A 20396-nucleotide genomic window follows, 5' to 3' on the forward strand; every position below is an offset into this window, starting at 1 on the left:
CTGCCCCCGCCCCGGCTTCCGCCCCCGGCTCCCCCCCGGCAGCAGCTGCTCCCCCCACACACACACACAGAGGGGGTTCAGCGCCGCGTGGAGACGCCGTTTTAAGTCAGTTTTGTCGGCTGACTCAAAGGACATTTCATGTTCGTGTAAGGAAATACCTGGTCCTTCACAGTGTGCTTATAAAATTCTTTAGTATTTCATTAGGAGGGGAAAATGTGTATGATTTCATCTACACTATGCAACTCCAGTTTTCTCTGTGCCAAGTTAAAACTTGAGGAAAGATCTAAAGATCTTAAAATGAATGAAATATGTTCTATTAATCAGTGTGAATTTTTGTAAAGCAGGCAACCTCTGTGATGATAAAAAGGTCAGTGCTGCACCATTATACCTGGGATATCCTTGAATCTTATTTATTTATTTATTTATTTATGTGTTTAAACCAAGCAAGAGAGCTATGTTAAACAGCTGTATTGACTTCGGTTCTTTTGATTCTATTAGTTTAGCTTCAGGGCCAGTTATATGTTCCATGTTCTGTTATATTCCCAGAATAACATAGTCCTGAGGCATGTGTAATACTGTTGAAAGACAAATATATATATATGTATATAAAAAGAACAAGTTGTTTGAAAAATCACCTGTATTTACTTGATTGGAAATAGGTATTTGGATGACTTTGTCAAATTAAAGTACTGCTGTACTAATCTCCCTTTCCAGGTGCAAGCAGTAGTGATCACTAATATTTTGCAGGATAAAAATGAAGAGTACAATTGATAGTATTTTTGCAGAAGGAAAAAATATTTACTGCATAATAGCATAGCACAAAGCTTTTGAAAAGTTGTATCAGCTACTGTCTCTCATAGTGTGCTGCTGCTTAATAGTAGATAGTTCCATATTGCTGATATAGGGAAGTGAACTTTATGTAAATGCACTAATATAATGGGATTTCTTAATCTTGACTGGTGGAAGAGGCTTCTCAAGCATATTTGCTAAAGTCATAGTCAATGTTATTAGTCATAGTCAGTGACATTAGAAATAGTGCTTGTGTAAGGAAAGAAATTGAAAGACACAGTTTCACTGCTATAAAAACTAGTCACACTATTTCTAGCTGATTCTGAAAACAAAATGTGAGACTTTACAGAAATTAATACATATCGTAAATGTTGAAATAATTTGCTTTAGTCAATATATCCCCAGTATAAAAGCGGCCTGAGCAGAATCCTTTCCTAGTTTTCTATGTGTGTTTCATAATAATAAAAAACTTGATAGGGAAAAAAAAAAAAAGAAGGTGTTAAGAATTTTCTAGGTTCATTATTCCCTCCTGGGAATGCAGTGGTTGTGGGCAGCTGTGTCCATGGGGCAGGGGCTACAAGCTTTGAAAGCCCTGCCCTGCTTTGTCTTCTTCTTGTTTATGGCATGTGGGGTCAGAAGCAAGAAAAAAAAATCTGTGCTGTGCTGTGAAATACGTAAGTTGTGAAGGTTAGACTGGGAGAATAATATCATTTCCCAGGACTAAAGCCCAAGTGATATGAAGGTTTCTAAGGGTTAATATGATGTAGCTGTTAACAAGAGAGAAGTTTTGGAAGCATCAAAAATACCAGATACTGGGCCTACATTTTCAAAAGAGCCAAATTTGACCTCTACATCTGTGTTCATATGGATGCTTAAGTGATGCTCAAGAGTGGGGAAACCCTTGGATAAGGTCCTGGGATTTTGAAGTCTACATACTGTAAGAAAATGGGGCATTCTGGTTTTAAAGCAGAGCTTGCTATGTGCAGTGAAGATTATATATGTACATAATTTTGAAAATTCAGCTGTGCAGTGAAATAGCCTAAAAATTCATGATAAAAATAGGGAAACCAGACTGCTTTCACACGAGTGAGACTTCTTTGCCTTCTGTTTTAAAAATATTAACAAGTTTAGTTTAAAATCATTCAGATGTTTCATTCAGACCAGTTGCAGCCAATATGATTAGGTACAGCAGATATTTTCCTGGCAAAATCATACCAAGCAAGTTTTCCAGCAGGTAGTTTCTACCAATGTCTTTAAACTCTCAATTTCTGGGAAACGTAGGCCGGTCTCCCTGAAATAGCAGTAAAGGGGCACTGACTCAGCAAGCAAGTTGCATCCACAGGGGACCAGGGGATATGTCTGTGCTTCTGATATTTTTATGTTGGTTTTCATATATTTCCGCTCCTCTTTTTTCATCCTGAATTTTTGCATGACAGCTCGTTATTTTTTCAAGCTTGTTCACTGAAAAGGTGAACAATCCAGCAACATGGAACAGCAGGCCATGCCACAGATAGGAATGAACAGAGCATGGTTTTACGTGAAGGGCCTTTTGCCAGGTTTTCTACTGAAGTGTGCAAATTTAAAGCTGTGGATCAATGCCCTACTCAGTGTTGGGTCACAATGTAGTGACAGTGACAAACTTCTGAGTGACCAAGCCCACTTAAAAATACCCTGTGAAGGCACTCTGCAATAAAGGACAATGTCTTCAACAGCTAGGAGCCACCAAGGACTTTTGAAGACTGATGACCAATATGGAATTTCACTTTCCACACATACTATTCATCCTAATACTGTGCTGCACAGAACTGCCGAAACCATCTCTTGTACAGGGAGTGGTATAACACTAGTTTGACTCTCACTATAGCTTGTATAGAATTATTCCCAGCAAGATCAATTTGTGTGAGCTCCTCAGCTGGAATTAACTTGCACACAATGTCCTTTAGCTCTCCAAGATACTGTGCACATATATCTGGTATTGAAAAGCTCATAGCAGCTGGCATTGTGTCAGCAGTTTCCTCAGCAATATAAAAAAATTCAAACTGCATGGTGCAATTACCAGAAGCAGTGGGAGAATATACTTTTAGCCAGTGGCTCACTGTTGTCATGCACTTCGTGAAGGACAGCACTTTGTTAAACGGGTGGCTTACTTTTAAGTTTTCTTCCTGGAAAAATTTCCATAGCTGCAAAATCTCTAAACGTCTGACAGATAGTCTGTTTTTCCAATGCCCAAACTAAATGCAGAAGAGAGCTGGTAGTTGTAGAGATGCTCTAAGATGAGCTGTTACTTCTTTGCTTATTCTTTAATAGTTTTGCCCAAATTTCACTGCTTTTCTCTGCTGCTCAGTTACAGACTCTTGCCTAGTGTTCCGATGGTCTTAATTTTATCTAAATCTCTTCCAGCATTACAGCTCTCCAGATTTGTACCTGTTACCATCTGTTTATTTTTTTTTCCCAAATATTATTTTTCTGTGTTCTAAACTGAATCTCGTTGCAGTATTTTGCACGTTTCTAATCTTCCCATGACCCCTTATATTATTTCTCTATTTTCAGCTGTATGCTCAGCTCCTCCTTGTTTAATAGATCTGCAGATTTCATTAATGTACTATTTACTCCCTCTTCTAGCTCATTATTGAAGCTATTAAATGAGATTAGATGTAATACTAATCTTTGTGTATTGCACTAAATGCCTCCCTTTGAAGTTATTGTTTATGGTTGCCCTTTATTGTTTGTCATCACCCTTCATTTCAGTCAACATGATAGTTAATTTCCAATTTGATTTAAGTTTGGGAACAGAATTTTGACACATTGGAGATGGAAGAAGAAAGGCTAATCAACAATCCAGGAGAGGCTTCTAATTAAGGCTCAATTTAGAAGATCACAGTTAGGAGTCCTCTACTGCAACCACAGTGTAAGGTGGAAACTGTCCTAATAACTCAGGAACACTTTAAGATCAGTGCTAAAATATCCTAAAGAAAACAGTATTTTGTTAAAACTCAGAAACGTGACAGTATATTTTCTGTCCTCTATTCATTAATTTTGTATTACTATTAAAAAAATCAAGTTTGTCTAGCAGACTTTGAAGTGTCTTAGCAAATTTGTTTTCTCAATAGCTGTTCCATTATGCTGCCAGGGAGGGAAGCTAAATTTGTGAGTAGCAATTTCAAAGACAACTCACAGAACATGTGAATTTCTGTCTTGGCTGTTACAGGTATATACAGTCTTGCTTCCAAAGCAACTGTATCCTTCTTCTGTTCCTACACTGTATAAAATTTCAGGAAAGCTATTTTAATTTTCACAATTCGTTCGAAGTTTAAATTCTAAATTCTGTAGTAAATACTAATAAAGATATTTCTAATATGTCAATATGAAACATTAATTCAGCCATTTTGATGAGATACATTTCCTCTGATAATAAGTAATCCCATATGACTGAAGACCCCAACACCAAAGGCTTTTCTTTTCATCCTGCGCCTTAATGTAATACCTAGTATTTTATAAATGTGGGTTGCCAACCCTCAGCATTAGAGCCAATTGCTCTTAGTCTTTCTTCACTTGCAAAAATATCTTTATCCAAATACATTTGGATATCCAAGAGCTGCTAGGAATACTTGGCTTAAGCTCATTTAGTTATGTATGGTCTGCCTTACTACAAATGTAAAAACGATAAATGTAGTCTAGAAAAAAAAAAAAGGCTTCTGGGTAGAACTGAGATCTCATAGAGTTTTGTACTTATATGTGTTGAACAAAACTATGAGACAGTGAAATACTGAAATTCAGGTTGGGGTCAAGTTATTTGCTAAATGGGTGGAAAACTATTATAGTAAGAATGGTAGTACATCCTGGGAACTGTGATATGCAGTGGATCTAATGGAAATATAATTGCAAGTCTTGCTACTGCAATAAGGAGTGGGTTCATGAGTCTGGAAATAAAACTAGAAGTGAGTTCACAAATCTAGAAATTGGGTTGCCAGAAAAGTTTGAGATTAGCTGCTATAAATGCAACTACTCTGAATTTTGAAGCTCTGCATCTTGCAGTATCTGCCTACTTATCTGACATAGCCTGCTATCTCATTACTGAGAATCTGCCTTAACCTCCGAGGGAAATTTTGTTCACTCTTCCCCAGACTGCTTATGGAATATTTTCCTCCCACTCGATTTCTTTGCAAACCTATCTCTGTCTGTGTTGATTCCTGCCAGGGAATCAGCAGTGACTCTTTTTAGCCTTGTTTTTATTGTTAAGCATTTTAATAAAAGTTTTTATTGGGTTTTTATTGCTACTATCTCCTGTCTGCTGCTCTCCCCCTATTATTGAGTTACATATTTATTATATGTCTTGTGAAATTGAATGGTATGATTTTCTGGGAAAAGATTTAATGTCACTTAAGTTTTCAAAGGTACCTACCCATAACAGTTAATGATGTAAAAATTATGCATTATTACTCCGGTTCATTAATACCTATTGATCACGATTTAAGATGTTCCTGATGAGTTTTACTGTTAACTGTCCAGTGCTTGCCTTCTAGCAAATGAAAGCCTGAGGAAGCTGCTTCAACCAGAAAACATTAACTAGTTCATAGCATCCAGTTTTGGTCGTCTGACTAAACCAGGTAAAGGACATATATGTTTGCCTAGATCATGTGTCAGCATGTGTTTTGGGAACAAGCTGGTATGTTGTGTCTTATCTGCCCCTTTGTTCCTTTGTGTTCAAGGGGCTTTTATACTCCTTTGAAAGCCACTTGAGGAAAAGCACACCTGCTGTGAAAGCCTGATTTTTTTTGCATTGTGTTTGCACTGTCTGGTTCTGAAATTGACATTTTGGAATTAAATCAGTTTCTCTGTATCTCTACAAAGGATTTTTCTTTCCTAATAAATTACTCTTCCATTGTGAGGGTTTACGAAAAAGTATGTGCATCAACCATATTAGTGGCTTTTCTATGTGTTAATGTTTATCTTACTTTCATTATGAAAGAAAATATCACTCAGGTGTATAATGTTTTGCAAGAGTAGGTCCTCACCCAGAAAGATTTCAAAAGCAAAAAGGCGCAAGAAAAGCAGACAAGATGTAAAAATAATGCTGATCATACATTCTTGCCTAGGAGCCCAACAACTGGAGATAATGACCTTGGCAAAAGCAAAGTGGAAATAAATACAGCAAGAACGGTAAGTAAAAAAACAACAACAAAAAAAAACCAAAAACAAACCCAAACAAACAAACAAACAAAAACAAACCGGTAGCAGTAGTGCCATCTAGTGTACCAGGTGTCATAGTCTTGTGGGAAGGGACAGTAAACTACTTTCAGCCCATCCCACTTGTTACAGTCATACCCTGGCTTCTCTTTCTATTCCTGCTCCCTTCTCAGGCTGCTGACAGGACAGCAGGAACTGCATCGACAGAAGGGAGAAAGAGACCTGAGGGATGTTCTGCAGATGCTGATTCTGGCACACATGCCATAAGATTGTCATTGCTGCTCCAGAAAAAAAAAAAAAAAAAAAAAAATCATTATCCATGGGATTTTAAAGAAGGAGAAAGATAGCTCTTCTGACTGTACTCCCATATGAATCTTCCTCTTCTTCTCGCTGGTTTCCACTGCAAATGTGTAATGGCTAAAAAAATCCTTTCTTCCCTACTGCAGGCCAGTTGTTTTTGTTTTGGGGAAGAAAAAACAAAAACTTGCTGCCAGAAAAGAAGAGGTGCTGCTGGTTTTTGAAGTTAACAGAAAGGAGTGGAAATTACTCTTTGCCTGGTGACTAAAGGATTTATGTTGAGTAGAGGGACCACAAAGTCCTTTGGCTGGCAGGTGGGAGCTGGAGAGACATGAAGGGGAACAAGGTCCTGCTCTGTGTAGTAATGTTTTTTATGAGGTGGAGTCCTTTTAGCATGGCCACCCTAGCCTTTTCCACAGCTGCCTTTTCCACTTTCACTGTTAGCTGACTGAACCTCTCCGCTTTAATCCTGAGATATGCAAAGTGCATGGCTTGCCCTTCAGTGTGTGATGCTGCACAGGGTTTATTTTTGTCTTCACTACAGAATCTGCTTGCAACAAGTGGAAGAGTGATTAAGCCAGAAACGCTTGTCTGCAAATCAAGCCCTCATCTCCATAGCATCACATAATGTTGTGTATTTGCCTGTCCCCTGGAGCCAGTGCCACAGGATATTGCTTTTCCACTTGGATTTGCTTGGGGTGCAGCTACAGCAGCATATCAAATTGAAGGTGTCAATTTTTAGCTGCCAAAGCATTAAGGAACTTTTAAGTGAATAAAAAGTCTGGATCCAGGAAGCAGAATGTTTGATCTTTGCTTTGTTACAGAGATGCTACATCTGATACAAATCTGTGTAGTTCCCTTTGAACACCCCTGGCTTGGAAGGGAAATGTAAAGTAATTGAAATGGAGGAGCAACTTTTCACAAGTATTGAAAGTGGGGCAAAAAAAAAAAAGCAGATAAAAATAATTTTCCAGCTAGTTCTTGAGTGTTTATTTTATCTAGAGCTATTGTAAGTAGATCACTATTGGCTAGATGCAAGTACTACCTCATCAGACACTGGTACTCACAAGGGGTCCTCCATTAGAAATTTGTCTCCAAAGAGTATGAGAAATGCTGAACTGAGAGGCTAAATATTGGGCTTATGGAGGGCCTCTCACAGGGACATGTAGCATGTTTCCAACTGAGTGGAGGTCCTGATAAAGCACAATATGAAAATAGGTAGCAGATTAGGGAATATAAACCCACAAGGTACAGGGACTCCTACATCCATAACTTTCCCAAACTTTATCGTTTCCTAATTGCGTTTTTAGAGATTTTAACAACACATATAGATCTGATTTTCTCATATTATACCCTGCAGCATAAAGGCACTTAACTGACATTGATTTCAGTACCTAAATGGAAGCTGTAGATCTAAAATTGCCTTTGAGGATGTAGCCTTTAGTTCTTGGTTACTGCTAAAAGCAAGGGTACTTGCCCATGCTTGGTACCTTTTAACAAGCTCAGTTAGCTTCACCTAATAGACTGAACAGCCTGCTGTTCCTGAGCAATCAATATTCTGGGCCAGATTCTAACTCGAGTCCTGCATTCATGTAGCTCTACTAACTAATTGTTAAAATGTGAATTGTGTGTGCATATAGAATGGCATTATAATTTCCTGCCTTTTTAGTGGCTAGATGTGCAAGTTTAATGCTCTCTTAATGTGTTTTTAATGAGCTTTCCTAAAGCTTCTGAGTGGGAGAAATGTAAAAAAAAATAAAAATCTATAATGTGGTCTAGACACTACTCAAATGACCCTTTTCCCACAGAAATAAGAAACTCAACAGGGAATTCCTCCTACTGAAAAGCTTGGAAGCTGTGCAGCTTCCAACTTCCAGGCATCATGATTGAAGCAATAGTTCTGATAGAATCCAAACCCAGTTGCTGCACATATCACAAGATACACACTGGATGAGGCAAGGGCTGACAGGCTATATTATTTTTTACTGTCAGCTATGTATTTATGCACAGCACAACCTTCTCCACTCTGTATATTTCAAAGTGCTAAAAAATCATACCAATTGTACTCGGCAGGCTCAAAGTGCAGATTTCAAAGGTTCATGACTCAGTCAAATCAAAATCAATTTGCACCAGAACACTCAAAAGCACTTCTTCTTACTGAGGGCCATTTCTATGCTAAATTTCAACTCTCTGCTTTATTTTTTTATAATTTTTATTTTTTTTTAAGAGAGGGAAAAGTTGCAAAAAGATTCTTGTAATATTAACAGAGGTTTTCTTCTCTTCTTTCATATGCCAAATACTTGAACTACATTAATTCAAACAAAATTTAACTTTTTGGGCAGAGACCAGGCCAAGAAAATTTCACCCTGAAAGGTGAAAGCACAACTTAATTAGAAGAAAATATAACTTGGAAAAGTACATGAAAACTGAAATACTTTGATCCATAATATTCCTGCTTCACTAGCTTCACCTGAAAGTAAAAACATTCTGTCTTATGACATTGCAATAACTGCAGAGAGTGGGGAACATGCATCACATTTCATGTTAATTTATCTTAATAACTTGATGATATCATGTAAAGGTTTGGTAGCTAAGATTTGCCTACGTATTTGAAATGTACAATCAAGTCTTCATCACTATTCTTCCTGGCCCTGAAGCTCACCAAAACTCAGGGTGTCTCTAGACTGTCAAATGCTGTGTAGTGTGAAAGTTTCTGAGCAAGCTTGGAGGTGCAAGCTTGGTTTATTGAAGCGGAGCAGAGATCTGTGCAGACTAATTGTGGCTCAGCAGGACTCATCAGTGTGTGGAGCTTTCTGTTGCCTAGGCTAGATTGCTTCTACACTCTATTTATCTAGCTTGGATACTCTGCAGAGTACAGAGAGGCTCTTCAAACAGCATGAGGGTACTTGAAAGTGGGTTTGTTTGCCACAGCCCCAGTCAGGGCTGTTTAGTGGCTAATGACCACTGGAGTAGTACTGTTATATACTGCTGAAAATCAAATGCTTCTTCCCCTCCCCTCCACTGCCTTTGCTGGAGGAAGGCAGACAACAAAAGAAATTGTTCAGGATGTGCTCCAGCTGCTGATTCTTAAATGAAGGTGTGTTAGCTGCCCATCATGGCAGCTTTTGACTTCCCTTTGCTCCCATCGTAGTGAAAAAGGAGCTGTGTCATATCAATATGGTGTGGAAAGACTGCTCTTAAAAGGCTCCTAAATTCTAGGTACCACCAAAAAATTACTGTTATTTGTTATTTCCTGCACTCCTCTAAAATTACTATTTATTTCAACAGGCATACTTGAAATCAGAAGCAGGATATAGAAAACTTTTAGTACCGCATTTCTCTGAAGAGTATACAGACAAACAAAGGCTGGGATAAAATCTGAGATTAAGAGAAACTCCAACTGTCTGAATCTAAAATTTGACCTACTTTGAAGGTTGTACCATGTAAGAGTTTAATTTACTGACCAACCAATTGTGGAGGTATTGGTGTCCGTGTACTGCAATAAAATTCTGTAAAGAACATGAGATGTGACAACGATCTTTGAAAAGCTAGGTTATAGAAGTGATATTACAATTTTTAGTAATGCTTTAAATTAAGTGTCTTCAATATGCTTAACCTTGCATTAAACTTAGATTTAATAAGACAGATGTGTATTAAGTACTGAATATACTTAAGGGAGCAATCTTGCATTGGCAGGGGATGGACTCAATGACCTCCTAATAGTTCTCCTCCATCTCTAATTTCTATGATACTAATTGATTATTAAAACACTTTTATTGAGGATTGATATGTAGCTATTATATAGTTATTAATCTTACAACTCAACTGATATTTAATTTATACATGATTTTAACGCACAATGTCATTTTAGTTTTTAAAGAGTAACCCTGGAACAATGTGTTCACTAAGACTGTGAAACATCTTGCTTTTAAATGATGCTGGCCATTTTGGGGTTATTTGTAATATTACGATAAATTCACACTTTGCAACATTGTAAGTTTACAAAGCTCTCCACATATACAAATTAAATATTTACCTCAGTTACAGCGTTGCTCTGGAAAGACGAAGAAGCTTGACATGAAGAAAGGGGCATTTATTTGGTTTAAATACTATGTAATGTCAATACTGTCTAACCTCAAACAGGTAAATTTGAATATTTTAAAGGTAATCTGTCTATCTTAATTGTGGTTTGCAAAGAAATTTCCCAAAATTATGACAGTGAAGAAAATGGTGCTGAGATTTTGAGCATTCAGAATTCTTTTCTGTGAACATTTGGCTAAGAAAAAACAGAAGTTTTGTGAAGCTGTGTATATGCCTAGGGCCTTGGCACATAATGGCATTCCGTTCTTTTTAACAGACTGTCAGGATTTTCAAAGGACATCCAGAAATCCATAAGTGTCTATTTGTTGAATGTATTTCTCATATCCTAAAGGCTTTCTTTGATATGGACTAATCTTTTACATTCATGGATGGAAGTTGCATTAGAAAATCACTTTGCAAAAACCTGTAATATCTCAAGAATTGCAAACATCTGATTTTTGGCTAAGAAAATATGAAGAGTGTCAGAACTCCAGATGCTTTATAAAATGGAATTTTCAAATAATTATCATCAAGCAAAAATATTAATAAATACAAAACCTAATACAAATATGTACTCATGTTTGAAATTTCCCAGTTAGTTCAAAAGATACAAGGAGTGTGGGAGGGAATACTGCTCACTTCGCTCATAGGATTTTGAGGGGTTTGTGCTTACTTTGTGATAAATATTTGCATTCAACATATGTCTTTTGATGTCAAAAGTATAACAAACAAGTTTTGTTTTTCAAGCAGAAGGCTGGAATGCAGATGGATAGGGCCCTAATGTCTGGGACACATTCACCCATCAGGGAAGAGATCGAGTTTTCAAGAACCAGACTGGTGATGTAGCTTGTGGCAGCTACACTCTGTGGGAGGAAGATTTGAAATGTATCAAACAGCTTGGATTGACTCATTATCGCTTTTCTCTTTCCTGGTCACGTCTGTTACCTGATGGGACGACAGGTTTCATCAACCAGAAAGGCAATTGTTCCTTAAAAATAGAAGGTTGCAGCTTTAATTCAAGGTTATTGCTGCAGTCTGGCATAATTAATCCAGTATGCTATTCTGCAGTGTAGCTTTGAAATTGCAACTTTTTTCAGAGTAATTATAGGATGATTTTTATAGGTTTGCAACAACTTACTAATTAATATTCCAGATCCCCTTGGATAGCATAATCTTTTGGGATAGGATTACTACTATGCTTCCTATGTATCTTTTTGCTTACTCCATTTTTTTTAATTGTAACTCTAAATCGTTTTGCTTCATCAGAATGTTTGCACTTATAAGGATCCTAGCCATGAGGATATTTTTGGATGGCTTACAATAGACAGGTATCTTATTTGGCAAATGTATTTAGATAGTTTATTAGTGTATGCTGATATACTGAACTTTGCCTCCACTATTTTACACTAAAAGGTGCATACTTTTCCTAGATATTTCCTTTAGCAAATTAGAGTGGATTTTTCACACTCAGCTGGCACGTATGGCTAGTTCTCTGACAAACAAAACACAGTTCTTGCTCTGAAGAGTTTTCACAACCTCAGCAGACAGTGTAAAAGTGGAAAAGAATACATCACAAGCTGGCCAGATTGCTAGAAGTCAGATCCAAAATGTGTTACATTTCTAATTTGTTTATTTTAATTCCATTGATATGGACTGGGGAGAAAATGAAGGTGTCTTGCTAGGAAATGGCGGCTTGGCCTGCAGAATATATGGAATGGAAAAAAGAAGAAATAAAGAGAATTGTGAAAAATAAAAACAACTGAAGCTGAATCAGACAGGTTAGAAGCACCAAAGTAGTTGGCTGAAGCCTATTATATGTCGGGAGGGTAATGTTCTGAGGAGAAAAAAGAAAAGTAGAATTGGATGAACCTCCGAGTCTCAATTCTGACTCCTACTTTTCTGAATCTCAGTTACACCAAGAAGATAAATACGCTTGTACTTCTGGGACAGTGTTTGCTTGGCAAGTCTGTTCTTCCAGTGGTTTGAAGATTGCTAAGATGGAAGGCTACAAAAAGATAGGATTCCTTAGAAAATGCTCTTAAAGTTATCCTGATCTGTAGTAGGAGGATAACAGCAGAAGCAATATTCTTCTGCAGAATTTTGGTCATGTAGAGTTCAGCTGTTCAATAGGCAGAAGACTGTCTCCTGCATCCTGCAGATTATGGTTTTCACCAGAGAGTGAAGGAGCTTTTGTTTCAAAAATCCACAAAGGGAGGGTTGGTGAATCAGCTGTAAACAGACCAACTAGCCATTTTCTCCAGCAGAGCATGATTGCAAAAACCGTGCCAGCATCCTGGAGAGGCTTGAATGGAAGCCTTTCCTTTGCCACCAAAATTTACAATATGTGGCCCACTTTCACTGGCACAGCTTGCCCTTCTCTAGGAACACTTTTTTGTGGTGTCTTGAATTTAAATTTGGCTGAGTCCTTGTGGTTTCTTTCCTGTACTAATATTCCTTCCATACAGGGCTGCAGACCCTGTATGGCCCCACAGAGCTGCCTACGGAATGGGCTTTGTTAGTTAGACATCAGAGCAGAGGCAGACATTCTAATGCATTTTGTAAGGAAAGCTAACATTTTGACAAAACTCAGCTGTAATTTCAGAAAATGTTCACTTGATCCCCAGTATAAGCAGTTGCCTGATTAATATTATGAACTTTACATTTAGCAAAAGGGCATTGCAGGAACTCCAAGTAGGCCAGCTTTCATTAGGCAGGAGTTCACTTCTCTTGTGCAGTGATCTGTTGAAGCAATTGTAACTGCATAGCATGGAAAGGCCATCATCTTCTATATAAACATTTTTACAAAGAGCATGTGAAGAATTAGAAAGCTTAGAGCAATGTCCTTTCAAATAAAATCATTCACACCAACTGATTCACTAGCAATTTCACACCTAAGACATAGGACATTTGAAAACCTTTAAAACCATTCTGTTTCTGACTTGGTGGGGGTAGAGTCTTTAAAAGCAGTGATGTTGTAGGTGTATTGTTCCCAAGACATGTCAGGTTTTTGGTTAAGACTTTCACCAAGTTTGTTTTTAAAGTATTTTTGTACAGTTATTTCTACCCTGGGAGGTTCCCTGACCAGAACAAGTTAGCTGCCAAACACTGAGTGTCAGTGTGGCAGGGGACAGAAGGAGTAGGTGTGGGGGCATTGAACCTGGGAGTGTTAGATTTTGTGCCTTACTTCTGCATGAAGGTACAGCATCAGGATGGAGAGAGACGATGCCAGAAAGGAGAAAAGGGCAATCCCTCACTTTCCAGTGGCAAAATCCTCCTTAATGTCTGTAATCCAAATTTTTTTTTATGTCTCCACAGAACCCTTATATAGACTCTTACTTAGGAGAATGTTTTCTTCTGTATTTGTGCTTCCAGCTGACCCACAGATTCAGCCATATAATGTAAATCATACTACTCTGGAAGGTACGAGACAATGTGGAAATCTGATTTGTGAATTACATTTTTCAGGAATGCAGTTATATTTCTCATAATTTCCTAACATGAAGCATAAATCTTTTCAAATATGGGTGTGTAATTGAGATGTAAAAAAATAATGATAGCTGGTTGCACTTAAATGTTATAAATTGTACCAAGTGATTTATAATCTGAAAATTAGAATGGGAAATGCGAGTGTATTCTAGGCATTCTCTGAATCTGGCAGAACAGGATCCCATATAAGTCAAGAATTTCTTTTTTCCCAGTTTAAGCTTACGTAGTAAGCCTTGCAGTCCCACCAGCAAGCATTTAACACACATCCACTGAAGTCAAACAGGTCCCTGTCCAAAAGCAACAGTATCAAACTGTATTTGCCTCTAAATGCTCTTGCTAATTGCAAGAATTTTATTTTCAAAATTTAAAGGTCTGGTATATTCTTTCCTCTTTGACATGAGTGCGTTCGCAGGCACAGGCATGTATATCCTCAGAATGTAATGTATATTTCTGGTGCTGCATTTGGAAGGAAAAGCAAATTATCTGTGAGATTTATTGTGAATTACTTTGGAAACAAACTTATTGAGTCTTGCTGTGCTAAAGGATGTGTATGCACCTGTTTGTTTACAAGAAGGCACTATCTAAATCTGAGGTTCATAATCAATTGCTGCAGTCAATGTTGTCTTAAAAAAGCCATTCAACAGAAATCCTTATGATCAGTCATCTGAAGTTAAGTTAATTTGAACTCTAATATTGTCCTTTTAAGAAGAAGGTAGTATGGGGATTGGTGTTGGCATTTTTAAATACCAGTACACAGCAGATTGAACCTGAAAATACCAGGGAAGTTAAAGTACAATAAAATATTTGCTAATGGACAACTTTCCTGCTTTGGGTTAAACAAAATCTGTTGTTCAGAAAATATTAAGAATAGTAATCTAAACCATACATAACCTCCTAAGCACACTTTTTGTTATCCTTTGCAACTTAGTTCTCCTCTTCCTCCTTTTTGCTGTGTTCCCAGCTTCTTTAGACATCTTTCAGTTCCCAATTTCAATACAGTGAGGCCTTGGGATAGACATTTCATGAGCACCTATGTCTTATTAGGATACATGGTATTCTAAGACCCATAAAGTTTCTATAAATTTTAGGTTTATAAGGTTCTTAAACACTTTGATATATGTAACCCAAGTCTCTGAAGCAAAGACTGACTGATTTCTACATTCCACCAGTCTTAAGGAAACCTGTTCCTCGCTGGAGACTCTTAGCTTAACAAGTACTAATTCAAAGCCAATATTGGCCTTTTCCAATTACTGCACTAAACCAGATAGTGAGTAAAAGGGCAGACTAACTGATATTCTTTGATCTAGATATTATGATGTGGTTTCCAGTATCTACTGTTTTCAGAAGGCTTAAAAGCAATGTAGTTGTGTTTGGGTGTAAGCAAAAAATTAAAAATAGTTATACAAGAGTTTAAGTATACTGATATTTAAACTTACAGTGACCTCTCAGCAGCATAAAAATAGTCCTCTAGGAAACGTATTCGTGTCAGCCACTGCTAAATCTGAACAGAAGTTGAATTCCTCTTAAGCCTCTAGAAATACATCCCCAGTACTGGCCAGCTTTAACAACACATCCAGGAAATTAAAGTTGATCTTTGTCTTATCAAGGGGGACAAGAAAGGTTGGAAGTCATGAGCTTTCAGAGAGGTGAGCTAATTCCTTCTTGCAGGCAGAGGGTCTGAGCTGTCTGTAGCAGTGGCAGTGTAAAAAGAAGAGAGTTGGTTTCTTGGATAAAGTATTGCCAAGCCGTTAAAGTTAGTGGCTAAAGAGATCAGTGCCCTAAACTCCATCTAAAATCTATTAAAGCACAGTGAAAAGCCTTAAGTGTCATATAGATCTGGTAAGACAACCTGGCTAATAAGGGAACCATTGAATTCACACCATTGCAAAATACTGAAGACATTGACAATCTTCTTTGTCTTGTTGCTGGCACAAACAGTGACGGAGAAAGGAACAGTCTCGAGAAAACAGCTCACCCAGCTACCCAAGTTCAAATCATAAAAGATCAGCTTAGTTACCTTGCTGAGTGTGGCACTACACTTTTTAAAAGACACAGTTCTCAAGAACAGAAATGCTTTCATTAGAACAAATCTACCTGTCAGACTCTCAGGTGTCAGGATTTTGCCAACACACTTTCATCTTGTACATGCAGCCAGACTGCCATCCAGGCATTTAAAAGAAAGGATTATATTTTCATGTGACCAGCACCCATCAGAATTATGTTTCCTCTGGGGAGTTACTGTCCACTGATCTATTTTGAAAATTTGCATCCTCATTTCACTTTATGTGCCCGGTTGAAAGATTTTGTGTGCTGAGCAGTTTTGCCAACTCTGGGGTCTTGTAACAGTAGTCAGCATGCAGTTGAGAGGAAATATTTGCATCTCTTAACAGGGAAATGTGCAGTGGGCTTTTCTTCATGTGTTAAAATGTAATAAAGCTATTAAGTTAACCCTTTTTTCCCCCTCTTTATTTTAATACTTTCAGGAGCCAATTATTCCAGCAATCTTTAATAACCTGGGAAATGACATCTTGTTCACTGTATCACTTTGGCTTACCTCAGTCCGTACAAGATGAAGGTGGATTAAGATCTGAAAAGACCCTTGAGACCTCTGACATTGATGCAAAATATTGTTTCAGAACATTTGGAGAATGAGTGATCATTGTTAATGACACTTTATGTTGTTACTACAGGTGATTGTGAAACCGTTATAGCCCCAGAATTAGAATCAGAGGTTACAAGGCAGATTATAATGTGACAAAAGCTCGTGCTAAAGCCTGACACTGTTGTGATGAGGGGATCTCAGAATCCAATAAGTAATACTGGTTTATTTATTTATTTACTTGCTTTTTAATAGATTTTTTTTGAGGACCCCATCTGGATGGCGTTAGACATTGTACAAGACATAAATAAACAAGTCATCTTGGGATTCTTTATTTAATTTTTGCATGCTGGCTATAAAAAGTGGAAGCCTTAGTATTTTTCCATTGCCTTTATACTTGATAGCTATTTTACAATTTGAAATGACACAACAGTGTTATATCATATTTCAAACTCCAGAAATTATCTTCCTGATGCCAGCAGTAAGGTTTTCCTGGCACGCATCTACTGTTGGCAATGGGATGTGTGGTGACTGCCAGTACCAAGGGGTTAAGGAGCAGTGACAATAAGCAGATGTTAATGCAGGGAAGTTATTTTAGTCTTCTCATTAAAATAAGTCATTTCACTGTCTTCATGGGTATTTGCACTGTTTTGCTTTCCCATTGTTAGTCATAAAAGGTCAGCTCATGGAAAATTAAGTTAATAGGGTCAGTGCAATTTGACGAAAACTAGTTTTAGTTTGTAGCTTAGAAAAGATAGAGGGTAATGCATCTGATTTTATGGCCTTTCTTACATCTGTTCTGAATAAAACTTCTGCTCTCTTGTTTTAGGATACATACAATAACTCCATAATTTACATCACTGAGAATGGATCTTCCCAAAGTGACCCTGCTTGATGACAGTCAAAGATGGGAGCATTTCAGGTTGATTTTACAGGAAATTTTAAAAGGTACCATTTAAAATAATGAAAGAGCAATTGTGCAAACTTAATCTAATTTTACTTTGTGCTTATTTGCATTCAGCAGTGACCAATGATTTCTGAAGCTGAAACTCATGTAAATTGGAGTAAAGTGATGTGATTAGGAAAAAAATGTATGTTTAGATGAAAGTAAAGCAAGTAGTTTTAATCCAGCTCTTCCTACTGTGGCAAAAAAAGAGATGAAAAGGTGCTATGTAGGTAATTTCTGAACTTGGTTTTGTAGATCCATAGGTCTTCATTGAGCAAAACAACTACATTGATCCTCAAAAGTTCTTATTGTTCATACTTCTCACTGTGAAGGATGTGAAATGGAGTGCACCTGAAAACCTGACCATTACATCTCATAATATCCTTACAGAATACCAACTCCCATACACAATGAGGCCTGTGTTCATTCCTGTATTCATTCCTATAAGGTGCCATTAAGTCATCAAAGCTCAGCTTCTGCCTTAATGTCAGGATGGCCAAAAGTCTTCAGCACTAGCAAAGCTAGCTTTTCTTCCAGAAATTTTTTCCCTACCTTTCTTCTCTTGGTAGTATTCTCAGAGGTATTTAACAGGGAGTAGGTCTTCTTGTTATGTATTAAGTCCACTGTATTTTTAAATGCCTGTTCATTTAAATAATAGCTAGTATCCCTGTTACATTCGTCCAAAGCAATCACTGTAATGAATGTCTTATAGTTTAATAGGTTTTTTGTAGCCATTCTTCCATCTTCATGCTTCTTTACTTTTGCTATGCTTGTATTCTTTATTTTAGCCCTACTTTCCTTGCAATTTAAAAGCTACCTTTCTATCTACTTCCTTTTAATTTAAATTGCAATGTAGACTGGCTGTCCATGACAATTAGCTTTTTTTTTTTTTCAAGCAGAAGATGCAAAGGGCCAGTTCCTGGCACAGAAACCAAACAGTAGGGCCTGCTTCTACCTGAAGCAGGCAGACCGTCATCTAGCTGCCTTTGGACAGCACTTCCTAGTCTGTCCCACATCTGGCTCCAAGCCTTATCTGGAGAGTAATAGTTGGCATTAGACAGCAGTTTTGTCAAGGAGTAAAAATAAAGGTCCACAGACTATTGAGGGATGGGTTTTGAGTGAGTCCATTGACCCTGTTTTGTTTACTTATAAAGCTGTAGGCAGGATATCTGGAATTGACTTTCTCTGAAGATGTAAAGAAATGTACAAACAGTCGATCCACACTGTTTAATGAAATGAGATTCATTTACAAAATCTAGTTGTTTTACAATGTTCAATGTCTTATCCTAAAGTAAACATTTAGAGTAGGTGTGATGAATCACACCTTAGTGCATTCATTGACACAGTTCTCTTCATGCATAGTAAGGAAATTAAGGGCCTATCTGTGAGGCTCTGAGGCTAGATGCCTGTATGAAAGACATTGCAAGTTGGGTAAAAGAAACCTTTGTCATTTTTTATGTGTCACAAAGCTTTTAAATATGTGTTTGTCTTGAATGTTATCAGAGCAGCCTTGCATAGTTTTGGTTATATATACGATTTCACATTAAGTTGGATTGTTGTTTGTCATTTAAACCAGTAAAAAAAATGTTCAATCATAGAATCATAGAATGGTTAGGGTTGGAAGAGACCTTAGAGATCATCTCTATCCAACCTCCTTGCATTGGTAGGGACATCTCCCACTATATCTGATTGATCAGAGCCCTGTCCAGCCTGACCTTGAATACTTCTAGGGCTTCAACATCTTCCCTGGGCAACTTTTGGCAGTGTCTTATCACCCCCACAGCAAAGAATTTCCTCCTAATGTCCAGTCTAAATCTCCCCTCTTCAAGTTTTAGGCCATTATCCGTTCTCCCTTTGCTACATGCTCTTGTAAAAAGTCCTTCCCCACCTTTCTTGTAGGCCCCCTTCAGATACTGGAAGACCACTATAGTGAGCCTTCTCTTCTGGCTGAGCAACCCCAAATCCTGCAGCTTGTCTTCACAGGAGAAGTGCCCTGTCCCTCTGATCATCTTTGTGGCCCTCCTCTGGACTCACTCAAAGAGCTCCATGTCCTTCTTAGATTGGGGGCTCCAGAGCTGGACACAGTACTCCAGGTGGGGTATCATGAGTGCACAGTAGAGGGAGAGAATCATGTCCCTTGACCTGCTGGCCATGCTTCTTTTGATAGAGCCCAGGATACAGCTGGCTTTCTGGGCTGCAAGTGCACATTGCTGGCAGTTTCATCCAACACTGATAAAACACTGGTTGAAACAGGTCTCTGTATGCAAAGATACTATAAATATCAAATCCATCCCCTGTAAGGCACTTTATGAAGAAATGCCATGTAACTTGAGTTTACTCTGAGTAAACAGTTTGTTAAGACCACTCCTTACTTACTGACCCATGAATGAGCAACACATTTCAACTTTTCAGCTCAGATATCCTGCAAAACACTTTGGTCAATGCTTAAATGCTTAACCATTTGTTAAGTGCTATGTGAAGCAGAATAGTTTAATTGCTCTGCATACAGTGTCTACTCTACAATATTTCCTTATCTTTTGATAACTTTTGAAATTATTAGTACCGGCTCACTTATGCAATGAGCTCTGGGTCATGATAGGGGCCTGTGTGGATTTTGCTGTGGGATTTGGGCATGCCTGCTTACTTTTTGTCTAATCAAGAAATAAATGTTTAACTACAGACGAGAGTATATCTATGGCCTGTTACTGCACTTGTTAAAAAAAATATTTTAAAATGTTATAATTGGATTGATAGTATCCTCATTTTTATCTTTTGCATTAAAAACCATCCTAGCTTTTAGAACACATGCTTGCACTAATTATGTTGATTTTATCAGCTGAAGTTTTCAAAATAATAAGGTTCTTCCCTTTTCTGGACTTTGCATTTTAGAAAGTTCTGTGTTCTAGTACTCTGAAAATCAGATACTTCAATGCCTCTCAAGCTAGGTAGCCAGAATGTCCGAAATTACTGAATTTTTTTCTGTCATTAGGACTATTTAAATTATAAGATTTT

At 37.6% G+C, this 20396-nt stretch overlaps 1 protein-coding gene across 1 annotated transcript in view; it reads left to right on the top strand.

Annotated features, from left to right (window-relative positions):
• The window catches only part of LOC104397350 (cytosolic beta-glucosidase-like), a 55243-nt gene extending 37846 nt beyond the window's left edge, over window positions 1-17397 (top strand). The window contains 7 exon segments of the mRNA XM_010007302.1: window positions 5886-5949; window positions 6929-7001; window positions 11104-11405; window positions 11620-11681; window positions 16323-16488; window positions 17268-17326; window positions 17328-17397. Coding sequence (XP_010005604.1) covers window positions 5886-5949; window positions 6929-7001; window positions 11104-11405; window positions 11620-11681; window positions 16323-16488; window positions 17268-17326; window positions 17328-17397 — 796 coding nt within the window.
• Window positions 17398-20396: the final 2999 nt, after the last annotated feature.

The sequence above is a fragment of the Chaetura pelagica genome, unplaced genomic scaffold (assembly GCF_000747805.2).
Source record: "Chaetura pelagica isolate M959 unplaced genomic scaffold, ChaPel_1.0 scaffold261, whole genome shotgun sequence".
Lineage (NCBI taxonomy): Eukaryota > Metazoa > Chordata > Aves > Apodiformes > Apodidae > Chaetura > Chaetura pelagica.